The 12,483-nt window shown below is 45.1% G+C and overlaps 1 protein-coding gene across 32 annotated transcripts in view; it reads left to right on the top strand.

The window, feature by feature from the left end:
• The window catches only part of LRRFIP2 (LRR binding FLII interacting protein 2), a 107,976-nt gene extending 96,522 nt beyond the window's left edge, over window positions 1-11,454 (top strand). For 24 of the 32 annotated variants that reach the window (XM_077865838.1, XM_077865837.1, XM_077865844.1 and 21 more), the window contains 7 exons: window positions 372-473; window positions 749-881; window positions 2,419-2,468; window positions 7,374-7,494; window positions 10,003-10,082; window positions 10,682-10,786; window positions 11,171-11,454. In XM_077865838.1, coding sequence (XP_077721964.1) covers window positions 372-473; window positions 749-881; window positions 2,419-2,468; window positions 7,374-7,494; window positions 10,003-10,082; window positions 10,682-10,786; window positions 11,171-11,281 — 702 coding nt within the window. In that variant the 3' untranslated portion in view covers window positions 11,282-11,454. The remainder of the gene's footprint in view (window positions 1-371; window positions 474-748; window positions 882-2,418; window positions 2,469-7,373; window positions 7,495-10,002; window positions 10,083-10,681; window positions 10,787-11,170) is intronic. The other 8 variants (XM_077865847.1, XM_077865853.1, XM_077865854.1 and 5 more) reach the window with 1 other exon arrangement.
• The last annotated feature ends 1,029 nt before the right edge of the window (window positions 11,455-12,483 follow it).

Here is a 12,483-nt window from a genome sequence, read left to right on the forward strand (position 1 = left end):
TTTGTTTGTTTTGGTCACCATATGAAAATATAGTAAGGAAAACTTTAATATTACTGCTGTCTTCATCTTCCTTTTCCTGTTTTTTTTCATCAACTGGAAAAGAAAGATCAGTTCTCCTGCCTGATGTGATGAGCATGTTTTGGCGAATTGATGCACGATTAACCAGTTTCTGTTAAAAGTCTCCTGTGGAGATGTGTGTCCATATGACCTTGTATTTCCTCCCATATCTAACTGCCAGTTTCTAAGCTTTTATTACTCCCTTGTCTTTTATGCCCTTATCTTTGTTTATTTGAATTAGGTTCTCTCTGCTACCTCTTTCACTTGCTCTTTTTCTGTGCCATTCTTTCCTTTGCTACCCTGTCTAAAACCAGGCCCTAGAGAAACAGAAAGAATACATTGCCTGCCTTAGGAATGAGCGAGATACGCTCAGAGAGGAGCTGGCTGACCTGAAGGAGACAGTGAAGACAGGAGAGGTATGTTAGCTTTAGCCTGGAGTTCAATCCCTCACTGCTTTATTCTTTCTTCCTTTCATCCTGTTATCTTTCCCAGCCCGAAGACAAACCAGCGTTCATTCCTCAATGCAGATTTGGTAGGTTTCGGTCATTTCTTCTACGGAGCTATATTCTATGTCACTAGTTCTAACCGGATGTTACCTGTGGCAAAACTATGGTCACAGAGTTGCCCGACAGAGCATACTGCTTCCACGTGGGCCATGTTTTGTGACGGTGGGTTTTTTCCTTCTCCACAGAAACATGGCTTAGTTATAATCCCTGATGGCACTCCCAATGGTGATGTCAATCATGAACCAGTGGTCGGAGCCATCACCGTGGTGTCTCAGGAGGCTGCTCAGGTCTTGGAGTCCGCAGGAGAAGGTCCACTAGGTAAGATGCTGCCTGCTGCTATGTTGACTTGGATTCACTGTCCTATTAGACTTCTGGCTTACTCATATCCCATCTTGGATAACAAAAATAACACAAGGGCCATCTGAGGTTTATCTAAATTCTTAGCAGGAAGAAATCTGGGCACCTTGTCTTTAGCCATCCTTGATCTTGGGAAACCAGCATCTGGGTCATTGTAAGGGTCCTGGATAGAAGCACTGTTGGTGTATACACATTGCTTTTGTACTTAGATACAAACCTTCCCAGAAGACATGATCCAGCACATGTGTCCCAGGGAACCAGCAGGCTGGTAGGGGACTTCCCAAGTATGTTTTAAGTTTCTTTTTCCTGGAGAATCTGGTTTTATGCTCTGCTACTTATCCCAGGGTTCTGTAGCTCTTGGCCACCGCACTTCTTAAGGCAAGAAACAGATGACCAAGAAGTCAGATCTTAGAGGAGTGTTTCTAGAGCAGAGTTTCTGAACCTCTTAAAATCTAAGCCTCTTAAATTTAAGCTTTTGAGACTTTAATAACACCTCTCCCAGGAAGCCACACAGATGCCTACTCATTGGCTCCACTAAGAATTCTGCTCTAGAGGAAGGAAAATTGCATGGATACTCAACCACCAGCTCACTTTTTTTTTTTAATTTAAAAAAGATATTTTTTCTTTTGTTTTCATTCCGTATGGGTTTCCTAGAGGAGTGGGACTTTTTCAGAGTTAGTAAACACATAGTGGAACACTTTGATACAGGAGAGGATGCAGGCGAGGCAGGGGGAAAAGGCACTGAGTGTGTGGCTGGGGGCAGTCCAGGGCTTCCTCTGCTTATTTGGAAGGTACTGGGGGAACCAGCTCTTATGTTTGGTCGTAACCTTAGTTGGTTGTGGGAGGCGCTGGCTCAGTGTCAGCTGCTGCTTTTACTCATCTATGGTCCCCCTCAGTGTAAGGAGCTTGTTTTAAGGCCTGCTTGGGAGTGAGCCCTAGCAATCCTGCAGCCACACCCCAGATCAGTCCTCTACTGACTGCCTGCCTGTGGCTCACAGTTGGTCTCCACTTCCCCCACTAGCCTGTGTGGGTCTGTGCTCCTTCAGCATTGTGTTCCTATTTTCTCTCTTCCGGCCTCTCCACCTGGGCCCCTTCTTACCCTGCCTGTCTTTTCTCCCAGATTTTGTTTGCTCCTGTGAGGCTTAATTAAGCCTGTGAGAGCACCCCGGTATTTGAGTTGTCTGTCTGCTGGTGAAAGCTTGCACATTTTTTAAACAAGGAAGTGATCTTTGTACTTTGGTTTGTCTTAAATGGAAAATCACTGCCCTTGGGAGCAAATGTTGTATTTAGTGCCTTGATAGCTAACAGTTGTGTACAAATACACAACCACTAAATAACTAACTACATTTCCTTTGCACCATTAACTTAAGCCTTCATTTCTCTTGATATTGAGAGCTATAAGTTGTTTATCAGATAATGTTTGCAGTTTTTTAATTTCAAGAATAATTGTTTCGGCACTGTATCATCACAAATTTAGTTTATTTTCCATTTGTTTTAGATGTCAGGCTACGAAAACTTGCTGGAGAAAAGGAAGAGCTACTATCACAGGTAAAGGCATTCTTCTCACTGGAAGGTCTTGTTGATTTAACGGACTAAATAATGGCAAAATGTTAGCGAATGAAGATGTACACAAGAAAGAAATGTGCTTCTTTCAAACATCAGTACTCAAGATTTGAAGGACAAAAAGATAACTCATATTTGTTGTTTCCTGTTCTTTTAAAAAAATTGATTGTATTTGGAGTTTAAGGAGTTAAATAGTTCTTTGAAGCTTGTTGTGAAGAGGAGAATTCTGTGCCCTGCCTCCTCACCTTCACCCCGACCATTCTTATTGGTTTAGCAAATTTCCATGTGTACCATTCTGGTGTATTTCTATCTCATAGGTTGACGTTGTTTCTTGATGGTTCTTTTTGGGGCACGGTCTGTTGACACCCCTCTGGAAGATGACCATCTAGCCTCTGTCATCCCGTCCTCCTAGTGAAGGCATAGTGTGCATCCGGTCTGTGCATGTTATCAGGACTTGTAAGCGCCACTTGCCATGGAGCCCTGCAACCTTCTCTCTTTACAGCTCCAACTCCCCCAGAGTTAATACTGTGGCTTTTTTTTTTTTTTTTTTTTTTTGCCTCTGCTTGGTTTCCTGTGTATTTATTACCAGTTTAGCTGCCATGTCTGCAGCAGTAGTTAAATCTTGTCTTAATGTTTTCACATGTGCCAAATATTATCTCAGATCCGCTTGCTGATTCTTGGAGCGTCAGACCTGGCCCCGTGGGAACATAATGGCCTGCCTGTCCTTGCCACCTGGGATTTCCTCTGCCTGTGGTGCAGGTTGGATTCCCTTTTTGTAATGCCCTATTACTTCCTCCTTTTTTATTCGTTCCTTGATACATCCCCCAGTAACTTCCTGAGAAAAGGGTACATTGGCTATACATTTTTCTTAACTTTGGAGGCCTGAAAATGTCTTCATTTTACCCTATTACTTGATTAACAGTTTGTGTATAGAATTTTTCTTCATTGGAATCATTTTCCTTCATCTTTTTTTTTTTTTTAAAGAAATTGCTTCATTGTCTTCTGGCTTCCACGGAAGCCAGTATGTTGAGGATTTCAAGGGCATTCAGATTTTTCATCTTTTGTATGTGATTCCTTCCTCTCTGTAGCAGCTTATTATCATACTTTCTCCTTAGTGTTTGGAAGTTTCACAGTGATGTGATTTGGAGTTGTCAATTCTAGGAATTCCTATCTTCAATCCTGGGAAAATTTCTTGACTGGTTTTCTCCTCTCATATTCTGTTATCTCTTTTTGAAACTCCTTTTCAGTTGTTTGAATGTTGAATGAGATTCCACCACTTAGCAGGCTCTATTCCAGGCATTTGGCATATTTCTGTGAACAAATCAGTTAAATAATCCCTGCAGTAATAGACCTTACATTTTAGTGGGAGGAGACCAGACAATAAACAATAGATGTAATGAATATGTAAGTTAGATGGTATGCTAGAGGTTTGTGTGAACACACTTAGTCTATGCATTTCTCTAGCCACATTTAGTGGACATAGGTGCAGGTGTGTACACCCAGGAGTGTAACTGGGCAGAGGAGGTGAGGACGTGTGCACAAGAATATTGATAATGATGGCCCCAGAGATTACGTGAGTTAGGAGGCAAATGGGTAATCCAGGAAGATGTCAAGACCCAGGGGAAAGAAGATGGGAAATATCAGTGGGATTGAAGGATTTGGGGATTTGGGGTCCTGAGGGGAGCTGGAAAGACCAGGAATATAAAGGTTAGAGAGAGGATAATGGGACTGACTCATGCAGGGATTGCACTTGCCTAGTGGGAGCTCTAGTGTGTGCCTGGGGAGAGTAGTGAGGGCAAAAGGAGATAGATGGCAAGATCAGATCCTTGGAGAGGACGTGTTCCAGATACTGCCATCAGTCATAGGGAAAGCCTCTACCTAGACGAATCTTGAAAGTACCCAGGCTTTACTTGAGAGGGAGTGTGGGTCAGGAACTGAATGGTGAAGAGGAGTAGGGTGATAGCCGTGATGAGGGGTGGTTGGTATGTGGAATTGGAGGGGAGGAGGTCTGGAAGCAGGAATTTTAGGGAGTACCGAGGGAGAATAAGTTGGGCAACAGCACAGAAAGCAGGTCATGTGTTCCATTCTCAGGCTCAGTGGTAGGAGGGCTGTGGGAGAACTTGCCAGAAGGTCAGCAGGCTGCAGAGGGAACAGGCTTCTCAGGGGAGAGTGGGTTTCTGCTAATGCACTAGGTGAGGGGACCATTCAGAGGCTGAGTTTCAGGCATTGGGCAGGGTTAGGAGAGATGCAGAGGTGGAAGGTGGCTGTGTAGAGAGAGCCCTGCGAGGAGAGTGCAGGAGGATGAGTGCTTTGAGATGGACATAATTATGATGGGGTTAATGAAAAACTAGTCCTGGTTCATGCAGGGCAGATGTTGAAAGGCTAGGGGTATCTGGGGAGCATGGGTTTCCTCCTAGCACAGGGCTTGCCCTTTCCCCCACTGGGGGTGTGGCACACTTGGTCTTAATGTCCAGGCTTCCCCTTGACCAGTGGTGACAGGGTCCCAGCTAGGGAAGCCCCTTTAACCCTGAGTATCACACTGACCCTTGATGACCCTTGATGATGAAAGGCAAAGGAGGCCTGGGGAGGCTCTGTCCCCCTTGGAGTTCTGAGCTGTAGTGCTCCCCAAATCTATGCTGGGAAGACCTGTAGGCATTTAGGAAAACACAGCTCTGATTTCTGAAGGAGGGGGCAGTAGACCTCTGGGACCAATGCTTTGACTTTTTTGTTTCTCTTCTATTTGTCCATCCCTTTATCTCTTTTGCTTTACTTTTGAAAGATTGTTTCAGCTTTAGCTTTGAATACTTCCATTGGGCTTGTGTTTCTGCAGTCATTTCCAGGATGCAGATATTTTCGCTTATCTCGGAGGATATTGATAGTTTGTCACTGTTCTTTGCTGTTTCCTTCCATTGGCATAGTTTATTTCCTAACTGATGCTCTCTGATGTATATTTACTTGGCCCTAAGTTTTGTGGGGTGGGGGCAGAATTAAAATGCTGATGGGCACCTCTGAGCAGATGTCCCTATCTTTGTAAGGCTGATGCGGCTGGGTGTTTTGTTGGGAAATTTTGACATGAGAATGTTGGTCTTTACTTTAGACTAGATGGATGGTCTGCACGGAGCCATCCCCCCTGTGCTCAGTGCAGGGAGCAGTCTTGCTGGGAGCAGACTGGGGGCCTCAGCATGCAGTATATGTCTGTTCACCAATCTCCTTGTTTTCTGTGTGGGGGGGGCTCTTGTGTCCACTGGGCCTTGTCTTTTTTCAACCCAGAGTTCCTTTTCATTTGATTCAGTTTTAGTTTCTTCAGTTTGCAAAATAAATAAACCCCACAGCTTCACTAAGGTATAACTGGTGTAGAATAAGCCACTCATACGTAAAGTGTACAAACAAATGTACCTACTGTATTACTGTCTGAGGGCTGCCATAGCAAATTGCCACAAACTGGGTGGCTTAGAGCAACAGAAATTTTCTGTCTGGACAGTTTTGGAGATTAGCAAATGCCTGCAGTCAGGTGGCAGCAGTGTTCATTCTTTTTTTTTAAGATTTTTAAAATTTACTTATTTGTGAGAGATACAGAGAGAGAGAGAGAGAATGAGGCAGAGACACAGGCAGAGGGAGAAGCAGGCTCCATGCAAGGAGCCCGATGCGGGACTCGATCCCGGGTCTCCAGGACCACACCCTGGGCTGAAGGCTGCGCTAAACCCCTGAGCCACCGGGTTGCCCAGCAGTGTTCATTCTGAGGCTTGTGAAGGGAAATCTGTTCCATACTTCTCTTGCTCCTGGTGGTTTGCTGGTAGTCTTTGGCATTCCTTGACCTGTAGATAGCATTCTGCATGTCTTCACATCATCTTTCCTCTGTACGTGTTTGTCTCTCTTGATATGGCTCTTTTTATAAGGACACCAGTCATGTTGGATTGGGGCCCATCCTGTTCCATCTCAACTAAATGCATTTTCAGTAGCTCTATTTCCAAGTAAGTTCACATCCTGAGGTACTGGGAGTTAGAACTTCAACATATGAATTACGTAAGGATACAACTCAAGCCATAACAATACTAATGAAACCATGACCATAGTCAAAATGGTGAAAGTATTCATAACTCTCCAGTTTTGGTGTCCCTTAGTAAGCCTTCCTTCCTGAGCCTCCTCTCCCCCTCTCCAGGCAGCTGCTGACTGGCTTTCTTCTGTCACTGTGGATTAGTGTTTGTATTTTGTAGTTTTAAATAATTGGAATTACACAGTATGTCCTCCTCTTTTGTTTGGCATCTTCCGTGTGGCATACTTATCATTGCACATATCAGTAGTATGCTTTTCCCTTTTTTGGTGGGTAGTAATTCTACTGTACAGATGTGCCACAGTTTATGCTCCTGTTGACAGACATTTGGATTATTTCCAGTTTGGAGCTATTATGAATAAGCTACTATGAACATCCTTTATTTTGGATAAAGTAAGGTAGATCAACTGTGTTTGATACATTATTTCTGCATACACAGGGTTTTCTAAATATTTCACCTAATATATGTGTTAATATTTAATACTAATTTAACATTTAATATTTTAATTGACTTCAAGTTTTGGTATTCATTTCCTAAATATTTAACCTAGAATATTTACCCTAATTCTAAGAGAAAACCATCTAACTGCACATGGAATTTTATTAAAAAGTGAATTTAATAAGAGCAGTGAAAAACGCTGAACAGACCTGCTGTTCCACCAGCCTACATAAAACAGGGCGGCTTTGATGGGGACACGTGGTCCTGGAGCTCGCTTCTTCTGACGTCACTCAGTTTGTGGCTAGCGCACCTGGCCTTGGCCCCATGGTGGGCGCTCCAGTTTTGGGTGGCCGAGGACCAGCCCTGTGGATTTCGTGACAGACCTCTCTGTCTGTTTCAGATCCGGAGGCTGAAGCTGCAGCTCGAGGAAGAGCGGCAGAAGTGCTCCCGGAGCGAGAACGCAGCTGCGGACCTGGCGGGGCTGCACAACGGCTCGGACCTGCAGTTCATCGAGATGCAGAGTAGGTGCCCGGTGGGCAGTGCCGCCCGGGAGGGAGGCTTTGTTCCAGGGACGCAACGGCTTGGGGGTTGCCAGGGTCGGGATGCCTGTTTCTCGAGGGGAGCAGTTACGAAGACTGCTTAGTCCTCAGCAGCCCAGAATGGATTCCTGATAGGTGGTGCGGCCAGGCTGAGGCTTCTAGGAGCCTCTGTGCTTCAGGGGCTGGATTAAGAACCTGGATTAGTCCTCTTCCCCCTCCTTGCCATGATTTCTAGAGATATTTTGGAATCCGCGTCCTCCTGGCACTGTCCTCTTCCACAGCTGGGTCACCTTTGAGCTCCCATACGGTCCCCTTCCTAGTGACATTTTTCTTGCAAAAACTCTCTTGGATAGTGGAGGGGTATGTTTGGAACTCACACGAATGTTGAATTGTTTCAGAAGTTTGCCAGAAGTTTTTCTTATTAACCATTAATCTTTATAGATGTAATTTAAAACCAGGCCACAAAGTAAGCCTATTCAGTTTACCTCATACAGTCCTTCTCCCTTTCTTTTGACCCCATGTTGTTTTAAAATGCCTGCTGCGTTCACAGTAATCTCCATGGTGGGGGGGGGAGGGGAAGGTCAGCAGCCATTCATATATAATTAGATAATGTGTCATTCATGGAATGGGGAGACTTTTTTTTCAATTTAAATTGTGGCTTTTCTGATAACTTATTTTTAAATATTGGTTATTCCATGGCCTTTTCATCTAAATAATTTGCATTAGGCTAAACAGAAAAGGCTTCTTGGTTTAAGGCTTATTAATACTCTTAATACTGGCTTTTGAGGTTAGTGTCATGTCCTTTATTAGGTATCAGTTGAGACCCTCATGATACTTCCTGTTGAGTATTTTGTTTTAGAAATATTTTGGCATGGAGGATAGATGAAGACGGGTGTGATGAAGACAGGCTGACCAGTTGGGAGGCTATGATCAGCTGGACCAGCACAGTGGCTGTGAGCAGTCTTAGAGAGAGGGCAGGGGTAGATTTGAAAGAGACTGGTTTAAAGCAGCAAATTCAAAAGGAGCCACACTGAGGGGGTCGGGCATGCCATCTGTGTGAATGCTCCTATGGCAGGTGAGCGTTACAGAGCTGGTATCTGGAAAGGACCCAGAGTCAGCTGTAGAATGAGGTGGGCCCAGCAGGACCTGGTAGACTGGGCCTGGCTGGCAAATGAACCCTGGGGACATAAGCATCGTGTTGTAGAATGGAATTTCATGGCAAGCACCAAATGGCAGAGATGAAGGACTTACACTCTTGAAAACAGGAAGGAAAGGATGGTTTGCCATGAGAAGGAAGCAGCACATTGTCATAATCGGTAAATGGTTGGGATGGAGAATTAAAAAACAAAACAAAACAAAAAAAAAACCCAGATCCTGAACCTTCTGTTTTAGAGCTCAGCAGTAGGAACTCTTATCTATCACTGCCAGAAAGGCCTTGGGAGCAGGAGTTTTATAGCCCCATTACTTTTCAGGTGACCATAACTACTCTTGAGAAGATCCTCTCGCTGAAGATTATATAAGTAGTTGTAATCTCAGTGATGTGGAAAAGCAGAAAGGTTAAGTTAGATAGGTTAGATTTGGTTTATCTCCTATAGGCCTTATGATTCTACCCTATAATGATTTCAGAGTGATTTTTGTTAAATATGATTTGCTGGAGGGAACTTTTAAATTTCTCATTTTTTTTAAAGATTTTGAGAGAGACAGAGAGAATGCACACAGGAGAGGGAGAGGGAGCAGCAGACTCCCCACTGAGTAGAGAGCCCTATGTGGGGCTTGATCCCGGGACCCTGAGATCATGACCTGAGTCGAAGGCAGACACTTAACCAACTAAACCACCCAGGCACCCCTCGACTTCTCATTTTAAATGACTGACTTCTTAGGTTAGAAGTACAACTAATGATTTAGAAGTCCACCCATCACAGAATCACATTACTGAAAAGCATCTTTCGGCTAACGTTTATCAAGCACATGCAAAAAGCCCTTGGCAAGATCAAGGTAGCTGAAGAAGGCAGAGCTGGCTCGTCCCCCACACATGTACAGTGTTTAGAAAGCACGATCAGTGTTAGAAAAGACAGTGTAAGTAAACTGCAACATGGAAGGAGGAGTTCACCAGACTGAGGAGAGCCCTGACGGAGGCAGGGAGAGTAGGGCCTTTGGTGTGTAGCTGCCGAAGGGAGCCCGGGAAGTAGGATGGCGAGGACAACCAGAGGCGCGGGGGGGGGGGGGGGGGGGGGTGCGGCGTGCAGCACGAGAGCTGGGTGGGGGCCGCTGGACTGGAGAGTAAAATTTCTTCCAAACCCCCTGGTCCAAAGGATGCTTATATCGGGTACTAGAGCTTCTTGCAGGAGAGCCGCTGTAGGGCCCACGCTGTGGGAAGTGCCAAGGCCTTTGGATTTTGTCTGCTTCCGCTGCACAGCCCCCTCCTGGGCAGCAGAGGTGGTCACTGCCTTAGGGCACCCCTGCACTGACACAGGTTCTCTTCTCTTCCAGGAGATGCCAATAGACAAATTAGTGAATACAAATTTAAGCTTTCAAAAGCAGAACAGGATATAACCACATTGGAACAGAATGTAAGTACTTCTCAGTGCACTACCAAGTGATTTATGCCCCCTTTGAAACATGTCTGTTTCCTGCATCTGAGTGGCTAACTCCAGGAGTACCTAGGTTTCTCTGGGCTGCCTCCGCGGGGGGGGGGGGGGCTGGGGTCTCTAGAAAAGCTCTGTATTAAAGTGGAGAAGGCAGCAGGAAAAACCTAGCAGGGCACTTTAGCCTTCTGTTGGCTGTCAAAACGTAGAAGGCTGTGGCTGTAATTCTGTTTTTTTCCAGATAATTCAAGAGATTTCAGGAAGACAGTAGTTTGAAAATTCCTTATTGTACATTTCAGAAGGTCTAAAAGCTTTTCCATTTAGTCTCATCCTGCAGTGTTATGTTGGCACTTAATATGTTCATCATAAACTTAACATGGGAAATTGGCCCCATAATGACTCTCCAGCTGTAATCCTCTCTGGGGACATTTCTGGATCTATAAATAGCTGTCGGGTTCTGAGAGGCCCTATGACTCACTGTGAGGGGATGACTCGGGATCTGTAATGACGCGGTGTTTCCATCGTGGCTGCGAGAAAGGGGCTCCAGTGCCCATTAGCAGAGGCCCACGTTCTCTTGTTGACAGATCAGCCGGCTCGAGGGCCAGGTGCTGAGGTATAAGACGGCTGCCGAGAATGCCGAGAAAGTGGAGGACGAACTGAAGGCTGAAAAGAGGAAGCTCCAGCGGGAGGTACCTGCTTTTGCAGCCTCACATTCCTGAAAGAAAAGATTCTTTGTGGCCTGGGAAATTGAATCTTGGGTCCCATCTTAGGGGAGCTGCAGTGGAGTCTCTTACTCTTCTGTGTCAGTTTCTCACCTGTGCAATGACTTGCCATTTACTTTTATGAGACTAAGAAAAAGGATAATCTCCCTTGTGTTTTAGAGCCGGTCTGTTTTTCCATCTGCAGTCTGACCTGTGTTTGCTCAGTGTCCCTGTTGAGTCTCACTGGAAGAGAAACAAGGCCATGGGGTGGCCCAGCGCTTCTGTTTCCTTTTCTTGGGGGTGGGGGCGGCTGAAGTGACACTGGGTTTTGGGTGTGACCATGTGAGGTGACTAGGCTCTCCCTATCTGCAGTTACGAACAGCACTGGACAAGATTGAGGAGATGGAGATGACCAACAGCCACCTGGCCAAGCGGCTGGAGAAGATGAAGGCCAACAGGACGGCACTTCTGGCACAGCAGTAGGAGGCTGCCCTTCAGCTCGGGTGCTGCCCCTCAGGTCCCATCCGGACAGACTGACTCTTTGTCCAATGACACCGACCCCCTTCAGTACTGTTTGAGATTTGTCATTAAAATAGCCACCTTTGTATTTTATAATTTATGAGAGAATGAAACAGGTTTGAATCTTCATGAATGAACACTCTGGATTTCGTTTGTAGTTTGATTCTAGACTGAGAACTGGTCCGTGCTGTTTTTATTTTTTATGCCATAATTTTAGAATCAAGTTTACTCACCATTTTTCCCCAGCTGCCTCAGTGACTGGGCACTCGGAGGCCTTGGTACAGGTTCTGGAGGACAGCAACTCTGTGAGTGCCCAATGCGATAACGTGACTGGAGACCTCGGAAAACATAAGTGCCTTCTCCACGGTGCAATTCAGACTTCAGTCATCTCCAGCAGTCAAAAGACACTTACCCTTAATATCAGATAGCCTTTATATTTTAGTGAAGAAACAAGTTCACAGGTAGGGAATATATGTTTCACTCAAATTTCTATGTTTGGAGGAAAAGCCTTTTTTTGTAAAATATTTAAATTTATATAAGAAAATGTTAGAAAAAGATTTATGGGGAGTGTATATAAAACTTGCTTTATTGCATGTGGCCGGGGAAGTCCAAAGCCTTACACTCTTAAAGTAAGAGTAGGGCCCCTTCGTCTTCAACATCAGCCGTGCTGTGTCTCATGTAAAGTATCTCATCTGCTGCTGATCTGTGGAATGAAACCTCAGACGAGCCCGGTGGGGAGGGGGGCGGGCAGGAAGTGGGGGGAGGTCGGCCTGAAGACTCTATTAAACGCACCCTGTTGCTGACCACAGCTGGCTACTGACACATTCATTTTTGTTAGAGAAGGCTTCAAGACAAATCAAGGCAGCCACACCCACCCCTCTTATTTTCTCTCCCCTGCAAGGAGAAGGATCTGCAATATACAGCGTTTTAAGAACTTTGGTTTCATCTTTAAAGGCACCCAATTCAAGAGGCTTTCATCATCCAGCATGGCCACTTTGCAGGATGTGTTATTCTCTTTTGCCCTCAGAATCAAGGTGGTTTTATGGAGATGGTGGTTGTAGCTTCAGAACAAATGCTGGGGAAAGCCTAGTGAATTAATGTCTCCTTAGATAGATACATTAGACTTGAAACCAGATGCTAAAGCTAATCTGAATATGAAGAAGAGC

Source organism: Canis aureus, chromosome 22 (assembly GCF_053574225.1).
Source record: "Canis aureus isolate CA01 chromosome 22, VMU_Caureus_v.1.0, whole genome shotgun sequence".
In the NCBI taxonomy this organism is placed as follows: Eukaryota; Metazoa; Chordata; class Mammalia; order Carnivora; family Canidae; genus Canis; species Canis aureus.